Source organism: Epinephelus fuscoguttatus, linkage group LG20, assembly GCF_011397635.1.
Source record: "Epinephelus fuscoguttatus linkage group LG20, E.fuscoguttatus.final_Chr_v1".
In the NCBI taxonomy this organism is placed as follows: domain Eukaryota; kingdom Metazoa; phylum Chordata; class Actinopteri; order Perciformes; family Serranidae; genus Epinephelus; species Epinephelus fuscoguttatus.
The window spans coordinates 5,288,712-5,312,531 of record NC_064771.1 but is presented as its reverse complement, the minus strand read 5'-3'; the positions used below and the strand labels follow the sequence as shown (position 1 = coordinate 5,312,531).

Genomic DNA, 23,820 nt, shown 5'->3' with positions numbered 1-23,820 from the left:
GAAACCTACGTAAAAATACTCTACTATGATTCATATTTTTTTTAACATGGCTTTCCCACATAAAAAGAAAAGAAAAAACTCTGAAAAGGAGCTGGAAGCACATCTACTCTTTCTCCCTCAATGAGAAATTTTGGAACCAGCCTACACCCTTGCCCACCACTGCAGCTTGCAGTAGGTGTCTCTTTCAGTTTCCACTTTCTCCAGCATTTAAACAGTGATACTGAGGGTGTCATCACAAGTTTCATCATAATACAATATTATGGATTCTTGGGAAAATATTTGCTGATTTCACAAAGTCTCAATTTCACAAATGATTTTATTTCGATTTAACTCAGGGGCCTGTGATCTATATGAGACAGTATCAGGAAATACCCCCCTTATCTTTTTCTTGGCTGCTTGCCATTATTTGCCTAGTGCTATGCTGCTGGCACTGTCAGTGTTTAGGGAGGAGGTGCAGTTGGATGGAAATGGTGACAGAAACGTGCAATAGGAACTCAACATAAAGGTATATTTTAAAGACGACAACATGTAGCAATGTTTTCACTTTTCAAAGATGATATTGGCTCGTTGATCATTTAATCGATACATTAATCCAGATCGATGTTTTGTTACACATGTAAGCATACTAGTGCTAGGTTAACTGGTGACAGAGCAGCCTTGGAGGAAACAGTCACAGCCAGACTCAGATGAGGAGTCTGTTGGACAACAAAATCAGAGACTACCAGATGTATCAGAATGTCAAGTGTAGTTGCACCTTGTATTTGTGTATGCTGCTTGTTAGCTTGTAGTTTACTGGTAGTGGCTTACAGAGCATTAGTTGTGAAACATACGATATCTGCCATGATGTTACATTGTGTTCACTTTGGTCCAGTTTACACTGGTCCAGAAACTATTCACTCCACCATGTTTGCTGTCAAAACTTTCACTACGCTAATGCTTTCTGTACTGACAGTTTGCTCTGTGCTGGAGGTGTGTCAAAGACTGTTTCCCCGTCCTTATGTGTTTCCTGTATTACACAGCCATTGGCTTTCATATCAGTGATGTACCTGCAGTAATCTAGCAATCTAGTAATCTAGTAATCTACTAATCTAGTGTTTGAATGTCATATTCTGAAGAAGTGAACAGACATCCTCCCCTTCAGTAAAGCAATGTGGAAACAATTCTCCGGTGACAAACTTTGCACAGATACAAGATTCAGTAAGGTGGTCAGACATTTTAGGGGACATAAATAGAAGAAAAACACATTTTTGAGTGGAGGGAGGCTTACAAAAACACTGCCAAGACTGATTTCACAAATTTCAGTAAACTGGGCAAATACCCTTGTGATGACCTCATGATCTTGTGCTCATGATCTTCTGTTTCTGTCATGGTGTCAGCTCTGTCAATAAGCCACAACTGCTTCAATATTTAGTACAGGAGTACTCATGGAAGCAAACTTACCCTCCAGCATAGAGAGCAGCATGACCACCATATCTTTCTGAAGATCCATTAGTTCCTTCAGTAACTCAATCTGACTGGAGTCCTGAGGTAAAAAAGGGAGAGAAAGAAAGAGATGGTTAAAGAAAGAGGGGGAAAGAGAACTCAATTTCTACCGTAGTTACTTTCTATAGAGAATTTGACCAATTTAGCCAATATTTATCAAGATATTACATTAGTGGCATGCTTTCCATAAGTCATCAGTCTAAAAAAATAACTTTTCACACTGTCTATTCTAAGCCCTTTTTACACACCCCCCACTTTTTTTTTTTTATTTTAAACGTACCTAAACCCAGGGCTATGTGATTCACACTGCACTTCTACCGGCCCTGGGTTAAATGTCCATTTAAACATGTAACTGATGTTTACATTGTAAAATAAAGAAACTACATCAGCAATGCTAAGATGTTGCATCAGCAGGGCTTAATGTAAGAGTGGTGCTGAAACATCAAAAGAAGATTATAGCTGCTCTGCAGCGATGGGTCGGGTATGGGCAATTAGGAAATTCTGAGCAACAAGCAGAAGAATTGGAAGACATTTAGAAATTTAGCAACACAATCTGCCTTTTGCATCAGCTGAGGCTTGAACTCACAACCTCTGAGGCTAAGAATCAATTTCTATCTCACTGAGCTAATTAGTCAGTGACAATTTCATATGTAGCTTCACAAATTGACTGAGCCAGACGTGCAGGTTTAGCAGCCGTCCATGCATGGAAAAGCAGATTGCAAACCACTGTAAAAAAAAATCAGTTATCGAAACAAAAATCTGAAAATACATACAGTGGTGGAAAAAAGTTTTCGGACACTCTTAAAATTTTACACAATCTCATATATTATCTCAAATATTATCATGAAATATTTATATATATATATATATATATATATATATATTATCATCATAATATATTTTTTGTGTTTCAAAAGGTGTGGCTGCATTAGACAGATACAAACAAATACAAATTATATTTTTTTGTTTATTGTTTACAAGAAAAACTAACAAAACTAAATTCTTGACAATTTCAATATGTCAGTTCTCAACATTGTCGGTATCAAAGTCAACAAATAACAGAGAATGTGTTCAAAACTGAACAAAAAATAAATAAACCATCACATCATCAAATTAATATTTAGTAGTCCTGCCATTGGCATGTAGTAGAGCTCTAATCCTGGCTGGCATGTTCCCCACGAGCCTTTCACACTGTTGAGGGGTAATCTTGTCCCATTCTTCTTGAATTACTGCTTTTAATTCTTCTAAATTCTTTGGTTTATGCTTTGAAACAGACCTTTAGATAATCCACCACAGATTTTCAATGGGGCTCATGTCCGGTGATTGAGCTGGCCACTCTAAGACCTGGATACTGTGCTCCTGCAGCCAAGTTCTACTGGCCTTGGATGTGTGGCAAGGGGCATTATCTTGTTGAAACATCCAGTTTTTACCTCGACAGAACAGTGCACGCGCAGAAGGGAGCATGTGGGTTTCGATAATGGCACAATACTTGGTAGAGTTCAATGTGCCATCACAGACAGTGAGATGACCAACACCAGCAGCACTCATGCATCCCCAAACCATGATACTGCCTCCACCATGCTTGACAGTAGGTACTGTACATGCTGGAGATAATGCTTCGCCTGGCCTTCTGCGTACCCTCACATTAGTAGGAGGAAGATAAAGCTGGAAACTGGACTCATCTGACCACAAAATCTTCTTCCAATTCCTGGCTGTCCAGTTCTTGTGTGCCTGGGCCCAACGACGCTAACCTCTGTCTCTCATTGATCAGGGGCTTCTTGATAGCCTTGTAGGACCTTAAGCCATGATCTAAAAGTCGGCCACGACAGTGCGGGTGGAACACTGGACACCAGTTTGGTTTGACCACTGCTGCTGAAGCTCCTGTGATGTCATTTGGCGGTTTTGCCTGCACATGCGGATCAGGATGCGGTCATTTCTTGCTGAAGAAACCCTTGGACGCCCAGATCTTGGTTTGTCTTCCAAGCTGTTGGTTCGTCTGTATTTCTGCAGAGTGTATCCAACTGCTGAAGGACTGCATCTGCACTTCCTGGCTATCTGGCGGCAGCTGTACCCTTCCTGGCTGAGAATCTTTATCTTCAGGCGTGTTTCCTGCGTTAGGTTCCTTGTTTTAGCCATTTTTGTGTCTGAAGAACTTTCAGATGTGCTGGCTTTATGTAGACATGAAGCTTGGCAACAAAAATTGTGTCTTTTAATAAAAAGAACGACCTTCATCACTGGTACCAAAATGACCCAATACTCAAAATTTCTTATGTATTTTTATGGAACCAATCAATTTTAAGTTTTTAATGGCTTTTTTAGGATTTATTTAGTATTTTGGCTGTGACTGTACTAAAAGAAATTGCACTTGAAGACCTAAGAGTGATTCTTAATGCAATATTTCACAAAGGCATGGGGTGTCCGAAAACTTTTTTCCACCACTGTATATTGCATCTAGACAGCATGGAGATGTTGGTAATTTATTTTAACAATGATTGATTTGCTTCATAAGTGAAAAACTGATGTTTAATTAGTTGAGCCATGTGCAAAGTAAGAAGCCTCAGATGGTTTCACACTGAAGTATTGACACTGGATCTTTGTGCAAAGTTTGGTTTATTTTCAAGCATGAGAAGGCAGATTTTCTCACAGAAAAAAAAAACTTGAAGATGCTGCACAGTGATCAGTCACGCTCAGGTAATTTTAAGCAATAAGCTGGAGCACAAGAACATGTTTACATTACAATGTGGATTCTGCACAAGTTGAGGCTCGAATCCGCAACCTCTGGAACCTAAGACGGTCATCTACCGCTCTGAGCTAATTGGCAAGTAGCAACTCAACAGTGGCTTCACAAACTGAGTAAGCCATTCACTGTTGTGTAGGAAAGCAGCCATCCGTGCATGGAAAGGCAGATTTCAAACCACTGTAAAAAATTCAGTTATCGAAACAAAAATCTGAAAATACACATATTGCATCTAGACAGCATGGAGATGTTGGTAATTTATTTTAACAATGATTGATTTCCTCCATAAGTGAAAAACTGATGTTTAAAATTGCCATTTTTACATTGACTCCAATTGTTCACATTAGAGCAAAATTCAAAATGCTGTCCAAAATTCAGTTTTTGAGATAAAATTCTGAAATTTGCCACGCATCATCTACCATGACTCTAGAATGTTGTCATTTTTTTCATGAACATTGAAGATTTATTTAGCAAGAATTTGCGTGTATATGTTTACAGTACCGTTTACATTTTGATGCACTGTAGGCTCAATTTTTGATAAATCAAAAATCTGAGAAACGTAGTTTTTGTAGGACAGTCTGAAGATGCTCTGTCGCAAGTTTGGTGTCAATTGAGCAAAAATTGTGGGAGGAGATAGGTTTAAGAAGTTTTACAGTTTTTGAAAAAAAAAAACAGAGTGATGAACTTCATAATTTTTAATAGGTTTACAAAAGTTTCTTCAGTATTGGGGCTACAGTTTGATGAAAGTTGTGAAGTTGTAGCACATATGGTTGATTTGTTATGAATTTTCAAAGTTTTGAACTTTAGACGCTTGCTGTAGTGCCACCATCAGGACTACTGGCTTGAGTTTACAGCTGAGGATATCTGGCATGAGACTGGACCTTTGTGCAAAGTTTGGTGAGTTTTCACCCATGGGAAGTATGATTTCCTCGGAAGAAGAAGAAGAAGAAGAAGAAGAAGAAAGAATAAGAAGAAGAATACCTAGGATTACAATAGTGTCCTGGCAGCTTAGCTACCCGGACCCTAATGAACAGCAGAGAAAGGAAAGATTGAAAAGAAGATGTCTGTTGTTTCACCTTTGAGCAAGTCTCTTCCTGAGATATTGTTGGTTTGGTTAGTAGTAGTTGGCATGGTTACAACATAAACATAAAGTACACTGATGACATGACCAAGAAGTTGTGTGATTGGCAACAAAAAAGGGACGCTAATTCCCTTAGGTAAATTTCACATTAGCAACTTAAACTCTCATGTTCAGTCAATTTGCAGGAGATAACCCCGCAAATTAAAAGCTAACCCTGCTCTAGAGGAGGGTCAGCAAGCCCTAGGTTAAAATTGGGATTAGCCAACTTGGAATGTGTCAGGATTGTACTAGTGTAAAAAAGCTTTATTTGCCTCAGGCTAACAGCTGCCTTAGCCTGGAGCTAAGTGCAGTGTGAAAAGGGTTAAATATTATAATGACATTCAAAAGCTTATTTTTTATTGAACAGCTGCATACTTGGCCAGCAGTGTTAAATTTGTTAATTAAAACTATGAGGAAAATTATTTGTCAGTGACCTTTTATTCCATGACAAAGACGAGACATCGAACAGCTAAAAATAGATCTCGATGATTAACACTTAGACAAAATCTATGTATAATTTTCATTGACAAGATGGGATGAAAATATTAATGGTGGACTATCAGGCTAAATGTTTTAAACTAGAGAGATGTTAAATGCTGTACTTGCAATTATCTCTTAATGCCCTATGAGCAGTATGAGATGGGAGGGCCAACTGGCTGTAAACTCCAAAATTACTTATTTGTAGTGTCAAAGTTTTTGAGACTATAAATTAAGAGATGTTAAGATTTTCAAATGATGTACAGTGCAGCTGAGAACATTTCTACACACAATTTCCACATCATCAAGTCATTGTTCAGCTCTGCTTATCTCACTTTGCAAAATAAGAAAATAAAATAAAAAGTTGGTTTCACATCTATGTGTAGTCTTTTTGGTTGAAAACAATTTAAGATGTCTAGTCAAACATGTCCACCCAGTAACCCCTCTGTGTTCATCCATCAAATGACCAGAGTTAACAAACCATGTTGAAACAATAGGTTTGTCTGTGGAGTCCTCCCTGAACAGATTTATTTAGGCCTAGCAGTGAGGACCCCAACCCATAATCCTCCTGCAGACACACCTGTAGAGGAGAGTATAAAGAGTCTGGACTAAACTGAGTCAAACATCGAGCTTCAAGGAGTCTCTCCGCAGCAGACTCTCCACAGAAGCTCCACAGCCACCCTGAAGATGACTCTCTCTGCCAGCCTGCTGCTGCTGCTCCTGCTCGGCCTCTCTCAGGCTCATTCTCTCACAGAGGAAGGAAGTGGAGCAGAGGTCCAAGTGGACAAAGAAGACACTGTCGACATCAGCACCAGGATCCTGACAACCAACAACGCCACGGATGAGATCTTGCTGGAAGGAGACTTGCTGGCTCCCAAATCAAGAAATGCTATAATGTGCTGGTCCCAGATCTGCCTGTGGAGGAAAGCCTCCAATGGCCTGGCGATGATCCCCTTCACCGTGAGCAGTGAGTTCACCAGCTAGGAGAGGCAGAAGATCGACAACGCCATGAAGGCCTTCCACAGCAGCACCTGCCTCCACTTCGTCCCCCGTCAGAATGAGTACGACTTCATCAGCATCGAGAACAGAGCCGGACGTTTCTCGGCTCTGGGCAGACAGGGAGGCAGACAGGTGCTCTCTCTCAATAAGCAGGGCTGCCTCTACCATGGCATCATCCAGCACGAGATCAACCACGCTCTGGGTTTCCGGCACAAGCAGACCAGGAGTGACCGCGACTACTACGTCAGGATTAACTGGGAGAACATCAACCCACAGATGGCTTACAACTTCTACAAACAGAACACCAACAACCTGAACACTCCCTACGACTACTCCTCCATCATGCACTATGGAAGAACAGCTTTTTCCATCCAGTATGGCAGGGACAGCATCACCCCCATCCCCGACCCCAACGTCCAGATCGGCCAGAGGCAGGGCTTGTCCTACTGGGACATCATGAGGATCAACCTGCTTTATGGTTGCTAACGACAAAACTTCCTATCCATTCTAATCCAAAGTCCTCATTCAGCATAACAATAAAAACAGTTTTCCACTTATCTATCCAGTTATTTATCAAAAACTACTAGAGCCTGTGATCATCATCAGCTATGGATTTCACTTTCTGTGACATCATTTTGTTCCTCATGTCTAAAATACCTGCTATAAAGCTGAATGCAAACTAAATAAAAATAATGTTGGGCAGCAGCATTAATCTGTCTTCATTCCCTCTTTCATTCTGCCATCTGTCCTTCTTCCTTTCCCCCACATCTTTAATTCACTGCACTCAAATTCATTCACTCTCTGCATGTAAATTAACTTCCAACAACAGTAGTGACTGAGTAAGCTATGGTGGAGCCTATGACGTAAGCGGTTTAACTAACATGGGTGTGATAAGCAAGTGAGGCCACATGCTCTCATGCACAGCCTGAATGACAGGCACACAGAGAGGGCTGGTACAGAGACAGACTTTAACACACAGATCAGGAGTAGCTGGGACCCACAGGATCCAAATGCAGCCCTCTATTAGCTAGTTTACAGTGGAAATGTGAAATCAGGGAATAAGGGTAAAGAGAGGGTGTAAGACAGGTCCATCGATCAAACTGGCAAGACATAATGACTTTAACTCACCTGAGACAATTTCATCTGCATATGAGCGAAGACATGCAGGAACCCAACCACAGCGTCCCACAGTCGACTATGGGCCAGACTCTGCTGGTTGCCAGTACACGGACCCTATAACATCATCAGCAACAATCACAATCACATCACAACCAACAAATACCTTTACTCAGTAGCTTTCCTACATTCAAATGAGCCACAGTTACAGCCTACACATACTGTAGAATATCAGTGTTATGTTGCTTTTTAGAGCTGCCCATTATCCTACAAAGTAGGATCACTAATTTCTTATCCAACTTAAAAACAGATGGTCATGGCTAACATAATAATTTTCTTATTATAACTGTGACTTTAAACATTTCCCCAAATTATGATCTGAAGTAAAAAAAAAAAAAACAAAAACAAAAAAAAACCTAATGACTAATCATGACTTTTAAACAACTTCACTTTGGATTATTAAAGACCTTTTCATCAACATTTGAGAATACTAGTTCATTCTACAGTATATAACAGTATTAACAATGACAAATACAGTTTTTTCTCATACCTGGATGTACTCTGTGAGTGTATTGAACACCTGCTTGGCCACATTAATTGCCTTGGAGAAATTCCTCTGGCCCTGCTCATCAATTACATCTTTCCCTGAATAATACCAATAGAAATCACTGATAGATTCCTAGAGGAGGGTCAGGAGGCAGCAGGGGAGGGGCAGTCAGACAAGGAGAAGAAAAGAAGACAAAAATTAGACAGATTAACTATTAATAAATTATTTGAAGACAGAGTTTCAACAGTTTTGATTATGATAATCCCTAGTATAGTGGTAACAGTAGCAGTAGAAGCAGCAGTATACCAATGTGGAGCAGAATGTATCAAAGTGTAATTTACATTTAAAAAGCAATCTCAGTAAAACAACCAAAAGAGAAACAAATAAAAGTCAGCCTGTTAAAAAAATTGTTTTGACTACCTTTTTTTTCATCAGGGTTGCTTTAGCCCAGGGGATTTTCTATCCAGTAAAACAAGTAACACACTGTCAGTTTGACTATTTTGTATCCCATGTCTTTGGAGAATAAAGGGAACAATAAACTGTGTTGCTCCAAAGAACAGTTTACCCTTAAATCAAAAATCCATCCACCCACAAACCTAGTTAGCTCAGTAGTTTGGTAGAAAGAAAATAGTTCCTACATGAAACTGCTCACAACAAGGTCTGTAACTCAGCAGCCATCTTTGATGTGGCCAACCCCTTTGTAGCCCCTGTTGTCAGCCATTTGCCTTTGGCTTTGTGTTCATACTCATAACTACACACACCTCTTTAGCTACCAGTTAAGATTTGTGTATTTTGTTTCTCGTTTGGTTATAGTTATTAATTTAATTATTAAACAGAGTTCCAAACTGATTGTTTAGTGTATTTTATGAAACAGATTTCATTAATTGGCTCTCATTTTTTCCTTCTTGGGAATGGTGCCACACAAAGTGATTTAATGTAAATTAAATCACATTATTTGACATAATTAATCATTTTTACCAATTCTGATTCTGATTCTATTTCTGATTGCCATTTTGATACTTTGAACCGTAAGATCCCAACAGTTACAATACAAGATTTCTTCCAGAAAGGGCTTTTAGGAGAGGCTTTCTGACTGAAAGCCCTGAGGGTGAACTTATCCCATGTGCTGTTTGTGTATGTTAGTGGAATCAGTTTAAAATAAACATTAAAACATTTAACCAGTTTCTATTATCTAAAATTACTGTTTTGTTTTTTTGGTGGCAAAAAGTAAAAAAGGGGGCCCCTGAATTAAAGTGAAATTGTATTGTGCCAGACATTGTGATGTCGGCAATAACCAATACAATATCATATTGTGATGAAACTAATGATTTCCACCCCTAAAAAATACATTCATATTAGAAAGTAGCAGGAGTGAACAAAAGGAGCTAACCTGTACTCTGAGGAGGTAGTCGACAGTAGAGATTATGATGTTGACCGTCGTGTTGTTGCCTGTTTGCGTCCTCAAGTAATTCTGGAAGTCTGAAACATGATATTGCAAAAGATTGCAATTTTGCGCTTGTAAAAAGTGTGGAAATTAATCAATAAAGTAGACGTAACATTTCTGTAAATTATTGCGTGACATTTTATGTAATGCCTCAGACGTCTGAATGAAATCCACACAGAGGAAAGCTTATAGAATCAAAAATATAAGGGATCATCTTCTTAGTAAATCTGCATCATTCAGTGGGTTAAAAAAGACACTGAAAAAAGTTTTGACATGTTGGTTGAAGAAACAAATTTTCCATCAGTTTTTTTTCAATGAATAACAGAACCTGCATACACACCTGAGTTGTGTCCTTCACAGAGCAGCTGCAGGAAGCGGAAAAGGTCACAGGTGAACTCATCATCCTGCATGACCTTCTCACCTGGCCGGAGAGAAGAAACACACCCATACACATACATGCACACACACGGACACCCACGCACACACATGCAGACACACATATGCACGAGCACATACATAGGTATGCACAAACGTACACACGAGAACACGGGCAAGTGCAAACACACACACATGAATGTACACACACATTCATATAAACAGACACACAAACACATAAAGAAAGTCAGAGAAAAGGGGAGACAGAAGCAGACGACATATAGGAGAGGGATAGACATACAAGAAGATGGAGAGTGAAGAAGTATTAAAAAGAGATGGTGCTATGCGAGGAAATCCCCCATGTTTTCTTTCAGTCAGTGAAAGGTGTAGGGTCATAATACACCATTCTGACCTAACGCACAAACACACACACACTCTTGGATGAACAGTGGGCAGCCACAGCACTTGGTGGTGGACTGAAGTGGGTTGGTTTTTAAACTGCAGCATTTTACAGTCAGGACTGGGTTTAGTTTATTTTTATGTTGTGTCAAAGCAGTTTTGATTAAACAAAAATAGATGTTGCTTACTGCTCGCCATTGTAGATTCTGCATAGATTACAAATACACTGGGAACAGCTGCTCTGACTGTGCTAAAATGCTGCTTCAAACCAAGGAATGCAAAAGGAAAAGAGGGGCAGAGAAGTGAAGATGAGACACGATACAATAACAGAAACATTAACAGAACACATCCATACAATATGACAACAAACTGGACTGGGCTGGGGGAGGAAAATCTGTAGGTCTGAAACAAGGCTGAAAGTGCAGTTTTCTTTTTTCTTTCAATGCAGGCAGTTTAGTGGAAGTACAACATATTAAAGACCCGCCCCACTAGAATGTCAGAGGTTTAGCTTTACTAATGGCACAAAATGTCTGAATTCGTGCTGACATTTGCTGAAGTAAGAATTTCCAAACCGGTTTGATATTAAACCAATTACTGGACCAGTACACCAAATTTTACCAATAGGTGTCGCACTTAACTCAGCTGCTGCTCCCAAGTATAACAGCAACAGCAAATAAGCGTCTGACTATCTCGTTGCATCGCATAATATTGGAGCTCTTTGTCCACACTAAATCCAATAAATATGCCCCTCTGTTACGTCATGTAAACAAACCACGTACCTATCAGCTGTGCACTCAAGATCAGACTGGAGACGTAAGGTGGGTGAGTATTTTCTATCTTCCTACCGTTGTAACTTCTTAAACAGAAAACACACAATTTTTATTTTGATATTTACTGGAAATATCCAAGTGGCAGTTCATAGAATGGCCACTTGAGGCTGACTCCAAGTGTGACAGTCTCTATAGATCCCCATGTTAAAATGCTGGCAGAAATAAACATGTTTACAGCTGGTACAGAAAACAGTTTGAGTGTCTATGGCCCTGTTTATACCTCATATTACCATGCGTCTCAGGTGATCAGATCAAAATTAGACAGTGCTAAATACACATGTAAATGGACACCAAAAAGATCTGTGAGCTGATTACTCAAACCACATGCCAAGGTGGTCTGGGACACAGCTGACCACATCTTCTGTAAACGCTGATGCTGTCCTGATGCGTCCCCTGACAAGGACTACATCATCAGTGCAGGATGTGGTGGTTGTTTAGGTGACTGTGCGCTAATGCTCTATTCTGTCATTGGACAAAGTGATGTGTGACTAGGCTATCTGTGAGGGGTACCTATTGTCTATGAGTCAGATCCAACCTTCGATCCTCCACAGCTCCAGCCTCTAGTCCAAGTATAGTCACTTCCGACTGCAAAAACCAAGATGGCCAAAACACTAAACTCAAGTGTTACACCCGCAAACGTAATAACAGCCCACAAACGTAATAAACCGCAAACGTAATACAAATCTGCAGCTTTGAATGTAACAATCCTGCAAAGGTAATAAATTTCCCACAAACGTAATAGCAGCTGCCTACTACAAACGTAACACACAATTTTCCGCAAATGTAATAACTATTATATTTGTAGGAAATTATTACCTATGTGGGAAGGTGAAAATCTAAACTGTAATAACTTCCCACAAATGTAATATGAGACTGAATAATGATCTTTGTGGTTGTTGTTGTTTGTTTGTTTACTTATACACCTACCAATAGTGATGCGTGTGTTGACAAGCAACCCGCAGGTTGGGTGGGGCAGGTCAGAAAGTGACAGAGCAGCGTTCTGAGTAAGTTAGAAATAACTTACAGACACACACACACACACACACACACACACACACACACACACACACACACACACACGGGTCATTCCTTGTCAGTTCACAGAATTACTCTGTGGCAGCAAATATGTCATTTAATTGGATTTATTTTATTTTCTTCTGCCTCTTGTTAATATGTATTTCTCTGCAGCATCTGGCCTGCAGTACATGTTCAGCACCTCGGACAGCGGCGCTGCGGGATGGGTTGGCTCTCATAGGGGGTCAGGTGCAGGTTCTAAGGTTTTAAAACCATGGTTTACAATAACTTAATTCTCCTCCACTCAAAAATGTGTTTTCTTCTTGTTCCTACAGATGAATGTTTGAGCCTCACTGTGCAGAATGATGTATGTGCAGAGCTTGACACTCAAAGGCTGTTTTCACATTTATCTGCTGAAAATGCTCATAGGATTTTAAGGGCTAGGGCTATGAGCCTATGTTGGTGGCTTATGTAGCCTATGTTTGAACCATTTAATTAAAATATGTCTGCATATCAAAAGCCAAAAACTTGAATATGTCGTTCATCCTTTGGAAGGGCTACAAGCATGATTTGTGACATCACAAATATTTTAGAAGCCAGTCATGGTCCAATGTTCAACTTACACAAGTGTGATGTGGAAACTTGAAGCCTCCAGTGCACATACACTGAGAATGGACTTAACAGTGAAACCTTTGGGATGAAGAATAAAATCGGCATATTGATAGATTCTAGCATTTTTAATAAGGGAGAAGGTGTAGATGTCATTTTAAGGATTTTAACAAGATAATTGAATTTTTTGTGGAAAAACTATATCATACATTATTATTCAAAGAGTGGGCGGCACGGCGGTGTGGTGGTTAGCACTCTCGCCTCACAGCAAGAGGGTTGCCGGTTCGCACTCCGGCTTCCTCCCACAGTCCAAAGACATGCAGATTGGGGACTAGGTTAATTGGTAACTCTAAATTGTCCGTAGGTGTGAATGTGAGCGTGAATGGTTGTTTGTCTCTATGTGTCAGCCCTGCGATAGTCTGGCGACCTGTCCAGGGTGTACCCTGCCTCTCGCCCGATGTCAGCTGGGATAGGCTCCAGCCCCCCCGCGACCCTCAAGAGGATGAAGCGTTTAGAAGATGAATGAATGAATTATTCAAAGAGAAACAGTTATATACGTTAAAACATGTCTTGAAGGAATCTTTAATGATTAAATTATCATTTATTTTCATAAAAAAAGATAATTGTGATAATAATCACAATTATTTTAATCATTATTATTATTACTATTATTATTATTATTTTTCTTTTAATTATTTCTTCCCCATATACACACATATACAAAATCACACATACAGTAATATAACTTGAACACACATGTACGCCCACAAACAGAGCAAGTTTTAACAGTACTATGCTACTCTTTTCTTGTTTTAATTCATGAAATTCATTAATTTTTGTTGAATTGATTCTTGATGCTTTGGCAATATTGTTGTTATGATATTTACACCAATAAAGCAAATTTGAATCTAATTGAATGAATAAACCACGAAGACTAAAAATCTGCAGCTTATACAAGTTGCTAACTAACGAGGTGCTGAACAGGTACTGCAGGCCAGATGCTGCAGAGAAATCCATATTAACAAGAGGCAGAAGAAAATAAAATAAATCCAATTGCTGCCACAGAGTAATTCTGTGAACTGACAAGGACTGACCTGTGAGTGTGTGTGAGTGAGAGTGTGTGTGTGTGTGTGTGTGTGTGTGTGTGTGTGTGTGTTTCTGTAAGTTATTTCTAAATTACTCAGAACGCTGCTCTGTCACTTTCTGACCCGCCCCACCCGACCTGCGGGTTGCTTGTCAACACACGCATCACTATTGGCAGGTGTATAAGTCAACAAACAAACAACAACAACCACAACGATCATTATTCAGTCTCATATTACATTTGTGGGAAGTTATAACAGTTTAGATTTTCACCTTCCCACATATGTAATAATTTCCTGCAAATGTAATAGTTATTACATTTGCAGGAAATTGTGTGTTACGTTTGTAGTAGGCAGCTGCTATTACGTTTGTGGGAAATTTATTACATTTGCAGGATTATTACATTCAAAGCTGCAGATTTGTATTACGTTTGTGGTTTATTACGTTTGTGGGCTGTTATTACGATTGCGGGTGTAACACACTTCGAAACGGCTGACTGCAAACCAGTGGGTTACCTCTTTCTTTGGCTTCAAATCCAAAATGTTGCCATTGCCATATTGGAGCAATTTTAGTATTCTTGAGCTCCCAAAAACATATGAACTTTCTAGTAAACCTACACAACGAGAGTTGCTTTTAACCACAAGTTCCTGAAAATGTTCCTTCCACTGCCAAACAATATCGCAGCTCACCTGCCCTGCTAACAATTGTCTGGGCCTCCCCTCTGGCAAATTTGCAAATCCTAGTAGAGCAAAGAAATGACCCTCCCTACTCTCACTCTGACTGGCTAGTGCTTCTTGCTTCGTTGGTTGGATTGGTTAGGTTTAGGCAAGAGAAGTGAGTTTGGTTAGGGTTAGAATGTCAGGGTAAGCCAATCAGAGGCAGGTTAAGGTGGGCAATTCCTTTGCTTTCCTTGGATTTGCAAATTCGCTCCTTCTGAGGAACATTTAGAATTTGCATCCCTCTGCTGATTTTCTGGGACCTTTCAGAGGTAAACCTAAAGTCCTTCTCTTCTGCACTTTCAGGCTTATTCCCGACACGGCAATAAACCAGATGAGGGGAATATATTTTTCACAGTTGAAAAAAATGATGAGACCATACAAACTTTTTATTCTTAATATCTTAACAAGGATTATAAATAGGATTCTAAAATATGGCAAGCTAAGGATGTGGTGTACAATAAATGCACATAAAATTTCCTCTAGTCAATCTGTCCAATATGTAAGGTTATAACACTATACACAGTATAATGCACGACTACAACTGCAACCAAATCATGAATTTAAAAAACAATACTGGGGTGAAAATAAGTCAAAACATAAAATCATATAAAACGGACAGGTTATTCAAATTAATGTTTTTCACTTAAGCAAAACAGTCATGAAGGACATGTACACTGACTACAGACCACAGCTCAGCCAGTAAACAGAGAGAAGAAGGTAGGAAGGAAGGAGAAAAAGATCAGATTTCACACCCCTTCCACGCACAGAGCAGCATGGCCAAAAACAGCCATTTTAAAGTCCAAAGTGCAACACTTACAAAGAAAAAGAGGAGGGATAGACCAAACAGAACGGATGATAAGGTGAGATGAAAAATAAGCAGGGCTGCAACCATCGCCAATTTCTATTTTTTTTTGTTTTGTTTTTTTTGTGGCTGTATCTATAAATTACTTAAAAATCTTTTTTTAAAGTTACACTGTTCTGAAATCTGTTAAAAACACTTGTCAAATGTCACTTTGAACAAATGCTCAATGTCCTCATCTTGTCTTCTCGTCCAACCTAACATAAGGTCAACTATAATGTAACAGTAAATAAATTATATTTATATCATTTTGTTCACCCATTCACATCAATGAGGCTATAACACCTCTCTGTATAATGCAAGACAGTTTAACAGCACCACAAACTACATCTTCCAAAAACCAACACCTATCTAAAACAATTATAAACCGAACATTACAACCTTTGTGAAGGGAGGATTTGGACTGTTGGATTAGACTGCACTAGTTTTAGGTAGGTAACATAATTCGGGCATTGCATTACATCATAAACTTATTGTGTGTGCTGACAGAAAGTTCCCAATTACAGCATTCAGTTGTGTTTTTGTCCACCAGATGAATGTACAATGACCAATAAATAAATAAATGCAACACCTTGTATTGCTCCCATTTTTTATCAGCTGAAATAAAAGATAATAGACTCTTTCTATGCAAACAATTGGTGTAGTTCTCTTGAACCTTATTGATGAATTCTTTAAATTTGTGTTAGTGAGCACTTTACCAGCAAAATTCATAATCCATCCACCTGACAGTGTGGCATATCTAGATGCTGATTAAACAGCATCTACAGATGTACCTTAGGCTGTTCACTATAAAAGGCCAATCTAAAAGGTGCAGTGTATCACAACATAATGCCACAGATGTTGTAAATGTTGAGGGAGCATGCCATTGGGATGGTGAATTGCCTTTTCAATTCACTACCATAAACCGTCTCCAGTGTCGTTTCTGTGAATTTGGCAGTACATACAACTGATCTAGATGGCCAGTCAAGGACCTCCACATCTGGCTTCTTCACGTGCAAGATGGTCTGCAGCCACAGAGATGGGCCTCTGGTACCAACAGTAGACCGCGGTAGTTAAACACCACAGTACTCATGATACCATAATGTTGGAGTACCGTAGTACTACAGTACCTCATGGTACCACTACTGTGGGATAAGTTTAGAGTCCAATCGCAAGAGGGTGAGTGTCCAATAACGGCACGCGCTGGCCATCTGGCACTCAATATGCTGCTGCAGTTGTTTGTTTTCCAGTGACATTTCAGGTATTAGCTGAGCTATTGAGTATCTTTAAACAGTGAAAGTTATTATTTATTTCGTTTTAACTTGTAGGCTAGATTTGTTTATATTGCTACAGTGAGCAAAAGAAAACATTCAGGAGCATGCTGTGCGAGTACAGATTTCAACCAGCAGCAGAAACGAAAGGCAAATCCTGCCGGTTGTGGGTTGAACAGGGGTCACAGACAGGAATACGGTGGAGCGCCACGACCACTGCAAGATAACGGTTTACCGGTGACCGAGAAGCCTGGCTCCAGGTCCAATAATTTCCTCTTCGTTGGTGTCATGACTGCCCAGAGGTACCTGAACAGTCGAGCTGTGGAGGCACACAGGTATGCAACGTGTCAGAGAAGAAACGAGCCATTCACATTTCTCTCTCTGTGGCAGGTAACGGCCCACAAACCTCACCGCACTTAAGGGACTGTTCTTTACTTGTCAGGGGAGGAGGGTGGCTGGTTGCTTTTTATTTTATTTATTTATTTTATTTTGATCCCCCCTATGTTAATCACTTATTGATGCTGTTTTTGAAGTATGAATAAGTCAATAAGTAATTCATTCCATTGAAATATCATTGATGTATTATAGAAAAGTGATTTATCTTTTTATAAATGACAAAAGGCAAATCGTACCGTGGGTCCCAATTTTGGTACCGTGACGATACCAGTTGGATTTACTGCCAAATTTTCACATTTAATTCAGTTAACAGACAATAGCTCTGGTGGATATTCCTGCAGTCAGCATGCCAATGACACGCTCCCGCAAAACTTGTGACATCTGTGGCATTGTGTAATGTGATGAAACTGCACGTTTTAGAGTGGCTTTTTAGTGTGACCATCCCAAGGCACACCTGTGTAATAATTATGTTGTTTAAACAGCATCTTGATATGTCATGCCTGTCAGTTGAATAGTTTCTGGACTCTGTTGGCAAATTGCTCATTAACACTGATTTAAACAATTCTGTGAACAATGAGAGGAGTGAGCCTTTTGTGTGCAGAGAAAAAATTACAGTATTAGAACCCTATTTAAACTCATGAGAAATGGGATTGTAACTCAAATATTTACTCTGATTTTAGCTGTGGTTTGGTCTCCTTAACCCCTGAGGGAAATATGTGGTGCTTTAGCTGCTAGAGTGTATAGTGTGTTTATCAGAGCTTTTTCCACTGTAAACAGCTGCCTGCTGCTGCTGGAAAACAGGTAGATGAGAGTGCTAAGGCGAACCAAAACAGTAAAGCTGCAGACCGTAAAAACCAAAGCGATGAGTTGAAAGACACTAAAATGCACAATACTGCAGAGAGTGCAGCTTAAATGGAGACTTGATCTAACATTTTTGTTGGCTTATTGTGGTCTTTTTGTATTCATTGCAGCCCTAAGAGAGTGAGTCAGAAAAGGGCAGAGATAGAGGCCGAGAACACAGATGGGATTGTACACTTCACAACAGATAACAACCAGCACAATAACCATCTCCAATACTAAGACAAAACAACCAGCTGACTTGAGGTTGACTACATGACCGAGAGGGTGGGGTGGAGGATGGTAAATATTAGTAATATTTAGAATGTGCCAGATACTGTACAAATCCTGAGAGGAAGGCATACATGGGTTTTGTTTTAGACAGCAGGTTGAGACACAAGCTACACTTTTACTTCTGCCTGGACATGTCTGGATTTTTAAATCTTAACATCTATATGGTATATTCCAAAAGAAGTCATCGTAATATCTGTTTGCTTATTATGAAAGAGGAAGATGTGACACATTTTACGTCATAATTCAGAAGTGGACTAAGACTTTAAACAGTATTAAAAGACCAACTACAAAACCAACCAGAGAGTGAGTTATAATTGGCCTAGTTAAATAAAAAAGGGGAAAAGAAGAGATTAGAATGGTGACGGTAAGGCAGAGAAGTAGCTATAAGCACAGAGCAGGTAAGGACGGGGTTTGAAGGTCTACACTCAGGACCTGGACAGAACTGACACAACAACTAACCAACCGTTGTGAAAGAGAGAGCGAGAGAGAGACAAACCAACACACAAGGAAATGGCAGAAGGCATAATTACCACGCTCATGAGTGATGACTGAGGAAGGGAAGAAAGTGCAGTAAACCAAAATGAGAAAAGGAAAACAGGGGGAAGAAAGAAAGAGAGAAAGAAAGTAAGAAACAAAGAAAGAAACAAAGAAAAAGATTACATATAGGGAAAAGAGCTTTAAAAATTCCGAATTAAGTTGTTTGGTCAACATGGGGAAAAAAATAATGTGTTGAGAGAAAACCTGTACAGCTTTGTAAAACTCAATGTGAGTCATCTTAAAGAAAATTTTAAAAAAATGTATACATCAAGACCTTTTTCTTTTTTTCTTTTTGAATGTGGATGGGCACTCAAAGTGAACCTGCTTAGTTATTAGGGCCTTTTAAAAAGCTGGTTAGAGTGATTACTTTGTGTTTGCAAGACAATGATGAGGAAATTATGAGTATAAACCCGTTATCAGCTGTGCCATGACTTTATGCTATAATAGGTGCAGTAATGATTGATACAAAGTCAGTTTAAGTAATCACTGGTTTAGGAAGGGTTATATCTTCATTCATTGCATACAGGGCTAAACAAAGATGACAACACCTGCTGTACAATAATTCAGTACAACTGGATGAACACCTCAGTAGCTGTCCCTTTCACCTCACAGTGTCTTTGCATCAGGTCTCTGTGTAGCACTGGGGAGGTCCCTCATAGTTTTGAAAACTTTGCCTCATATTATGTAGCAATCATTAAAATAAAGTGTTAATAATCTTTTTATCTTATCTAATTATTAAGTACTAAGAACCAGTAATCAACTAGTGCAGAGACTCTGTAGTCTAAAACTTCAACAAAAAATCCAGGGTACATAAAATGAACAAAGACTGTCAATTAAACATTTCTTTATTAAATCAGGAATTTATCCAAGGAGAATATAAAGTATATTTCGAAGTAATACTTCAGTTATTAGGTTATAACTAAGTTTATCAACAAGTTCTCAAACCCATACCGCCACATAGATCATTTGTTCCTACACACTAATATGACCCACAGGAGTGTTTTCTAAAATGCCACCCCTAGCGGTGGCAGGACATCAACATGTCCTCATACCTAATCAGAAGTTTTAGACACATGGTTAATGTTTAAGCAAGCAGGTTTAAGCAATGACACTGCTTGGTTTGGTTTTAGAAAAAAAGATCATGAACTACAATATTTCTTCAATCTGACTGAAATTATTCTGATTAGAAATACCAAGTTAACTGTTTACATGGACGCTAAATAAAATGACCCAGTGTTTACATGCGCCAAAGCATGCACTCAGAATACAACTTTTTTGACTTGTGCAAAGTGGTTCTGCTCATTGTTTCAAAATCAAAATACATTTATTAATCAGAGCACTCACATATGCCTCTAGCCGAGCGCTACATTTTTTTAAATTCATGAAAACCTCTGTCAAAATCAGCAGATGAAAGCTCAGAGAAACAGCTTTTGTGTCTGGTGCATGTACCCTCTCTGTCATCTAATGTTACCTCCATGTGGGGCAAATATACGCAGCAAGAATATATCTATTTTAATTGGAGGGAAATTATAGGATTAAGCATTTACATGGTTATTAGGTGCCTATGTTTTCCTATTGCATGGATTAACAAAGGTTTATACCAACCCTTTTAGCTCAGTTAAAAATTCCTTTTGACCAGGCTGCATCTGGCCAGTCTCTTCTAACTGAGGTAGTTACATGAGATTTTTTTTATCCTGATTGGGCTATTATTCTGATAAGTAGTGGAATAGGGTCCATATAAATGTACTCACGGTTTTGGTTCAAATAAATATGTTTGTTACGTAACTTAAAGGGTAACTTTGTAATTTTATCAGCGTAAAACACACTTCATTCAAAGTCAACAGAAACAAATCATAAAAGCCATCTTGCGTCGTCTTTTCATTGTTCCAACAATCTCCAATTGTTATTTGTTTGCAATAAACTCATAGTTGTCCAAGTTAGATGTGAAACATATGCTTGCACTCGATACACACTTAAATGACTGTTTATTGAAATAGAGAGTGGTGGGTTTTGCGATGGTGATTTCGGGGCTGTTTCTGGTTAAACAAAAAGGATCTTACTCTTAAACAGATGGTCCATCTCTGTCAGCATGATTTCCATAATGCTGTTACACACTTAACAATCTGAGCCTGTCAGTGGCAAAAACAATCACTTCTATTGAACATAAATTGATGGTGCGCTCATGGCCTGGGTGGTTACACTGCAGCCTGTTTCACCGTTGCCAGCTGCAGCACTCTCATGCAATTCATGACCAATTTCAAAAACTGACACAAAAACATGGGAAAACAGGGTCCTTGTTGAACTGAAATAACTGCCTCGCAGTTGTATGCCTTCGCAAACCAGTTAAGTCACAGTTACAGTTTACATCCATGTCTGTCCAGACTTATTTGTAGCCATGACAGTTGACAATTCATTAAATATTATATGTTGCTGCAAAGAAGCTACATAATCTAAAACATGGATACTTCACATACATCTTTATTCCAGCAGCTCAGAAGATCTATACAATCAGCAAAGCTTCAGGGTGGACAACCAAGATGAGTGTCACCAATTCAGTATCTGACCAAACATGTCCCCTAACCTTCATCACTTCATTTTATTCCATTAGAGATATGTGTGAAATTTTGTCATATTTAGCAGATGAATTCTTCAGTTATGGCCAAAAACAGGGTCACAGTGACCTTGACCTTTAAACACCATTCTTATCATTTCATTGCTGAGTCCAGGTGAACTAAATTCAGAGAAATTCCCTCAGGGAGGTCTTGAAATACTGCATTCACGAGAGTGGAACGGATGGACGGACAACCTGAAAACACATTGCCTCTGGTCATGGCTGTCACTGGCAGGCAGGCAAAAAAATACAGAAGTTACCCAATAACTTATGTATGTACATAGGCAGCTACGTTGAAATAACTCAGCAGAGTCCTGTGTTTGTTTGACCCATCCGTCCACCCCAGCCTTTGCCCCTCACAGGCTTTGTCGCTCATTACACTACATCTGTTGATCTGCTGGAACCCACAGGTAAGTTGTTGATTTGTGTAGCTTAAACAGGCATTAAATGTAACCACAGCTCACTCAACATGGCTTCTAAAGTCTTTTTTTTCTGTAGACAAAGAACAGCAGTCAAACTCAGTTTCCCATGGCCCTCCAGATTTTCACACCACTATGTGAAACCCTACCTATGGAGCCAAGTTCAGTCACCATTGGTCGCTGTGTCATGTGATCCACAACATCATGAGGCCAACAATACCTCAGCTTCTTTGTTTAATGCTTGTTTTTCTCCATGGACCTCCCAAAGGAGGGTAACTACTGCAGGAGGACCTGCCTGCCCCTCCTCCACTTTTCCTCACCTCTCTTCTGCCAGAGCAGCAGAAAAGACTCTCCACCATGGCTCCCCGATCACCACATGACCTGCTAAAAGCAGACACACAATTCTTAGTAGGACCTGACACTAGACAGGTTGGCGCCAGCCGCTACAGCTAAGTCTGTAGGCTAACTTTACGAGCAACAAGGAGCAACAAAGCTTCAAAGCATTGCTCATTCACAATGGACAAGATCGTCGGCTAATAAAGTATCACACCAAAACAGCAGTTTCCCCCCCCCCTAAATTCATGTACTGGGAATGTAACTACTAAGCATAGCAGTAGTACAACTTTACACAGCTAAGCACAACACTGTGTACCTTTTGTCAATATATATGTTAAGTCATTGATTTGATCCAACTGTGTTCACTGAGGTCACTGTTCATTTTATGTTATTATATTATTTACTTTACCATTTTGTAGTCTGGTTAATGGGTACCTGCTTTGCCAAAGCTAAGCTGATGTTATCAAACTTATGCTTCACATGGACCCAGGGTCTTCCATGCAACGAAACATCCTTTGTATTAACCTGCCATCTATATTCTACACAGACCATGCAAATATTCTGTAATTCGGCTTTTAGTCATAGTCTAACACACACAGAGGAGACCCAAAGTTTCCTATCATACATTTCCTTGATTCTATTTTTCATCTGACCGATCATCTGGCCATCTTTTCAGTTTTCAACTAGTCAGCTACTTCGTTTTGTAGGCCACACAGCCTTGGTCTCAACCCCCCAGCCACACACTTACTCTCTGTTAGTTAGGTTTATTTAGTTTAGTATGTATTTGTTTTGTATGTGTTATGTGTTTTGCCTTTTGCTTTGTTTTTTAATAAATGTTTTTTAGTAATACACATGCTGTCTGTTTAATATTACAGACCGAATGCTGCCTACTTCTGCTGTGTCGAGAAGTCCAAATCCTCCAGTCTTTACTAATGATATGGTTATATTGGTTGTAGTTGTTATCTTAATTATTAATCAAAGTTCAGTATAGATAGTTTAGTATATTTTATGAGCCTGAGATAATTAATTAGCTGCCATTTCCCTTTTTCTAAAGTTTGTTTCCCAGTTGGTGATTTAATGTAAATTAAATAATATTATTTAATATAATAAATAATCATTTTTAATAATCATTAATTATTTCTGATAGCCATTTTATTACTTCGAAACCACACCCCAGCCTTTGTTCCTTTCATAATTACACAGCCTATGGAGGTTGCCACCTAACAAACATAGATATGGGTCATAATAAGCTGCTTATACAAAACCTTATGTGGTCCTGTTTTGAACTTAATATACTTGAAAGTCCTCATGCCTAAAAAGTTTGTGCTCC

At 39.2% G+C, this 23,820-nt stretch overlaps 1 protein-coding gene and 1 pseudogene across 1 annotated transcript in view; one reads left to right on the top strand and one right to left on the bottom strand.

The window, feature by feature from the left end:
- ryr2a (ryanodine receptor 2a (cardiac)) overlaps positions 1–23,820 on the bottom strand; it is a 254,922-nt gene that overhangs the window by 34,071 nt on the left and 197,031 nt on the right. The window contains exons 89-94 of the mRNA XM_049562736.1: positions 19,118–19,135; positions 10,263–10,343; positions 9,869–9,957; positions 8,482–8,610; positions 7,944–8,048; positions 1,441–1,522 (exon numbers count right to left, since the gene is read on the bottom strand). Of these exons, the coding sequence (XP_049418693.1) occupies positions 1,441–1,522; positions 7,944–8,048; positions 8,482–8,610; positions 9,869–9,957; positions 10,263–10,343; positions 19,118–19,135 (504 nt within the window). The remainder of the gene's footprint in view (positions 1–1,440; positions 1,523–7,943; positions 8,049–8,481; positions 8,611–9,868; positions 9,958–10,262; positions 10,344–19,117; positions 19,136–23,820) is intronic.
- On the top strand, positions 6,504–7,301 carry LOC125880368 (high choriolytic enzyme 1-like; annotated as a pseudogene).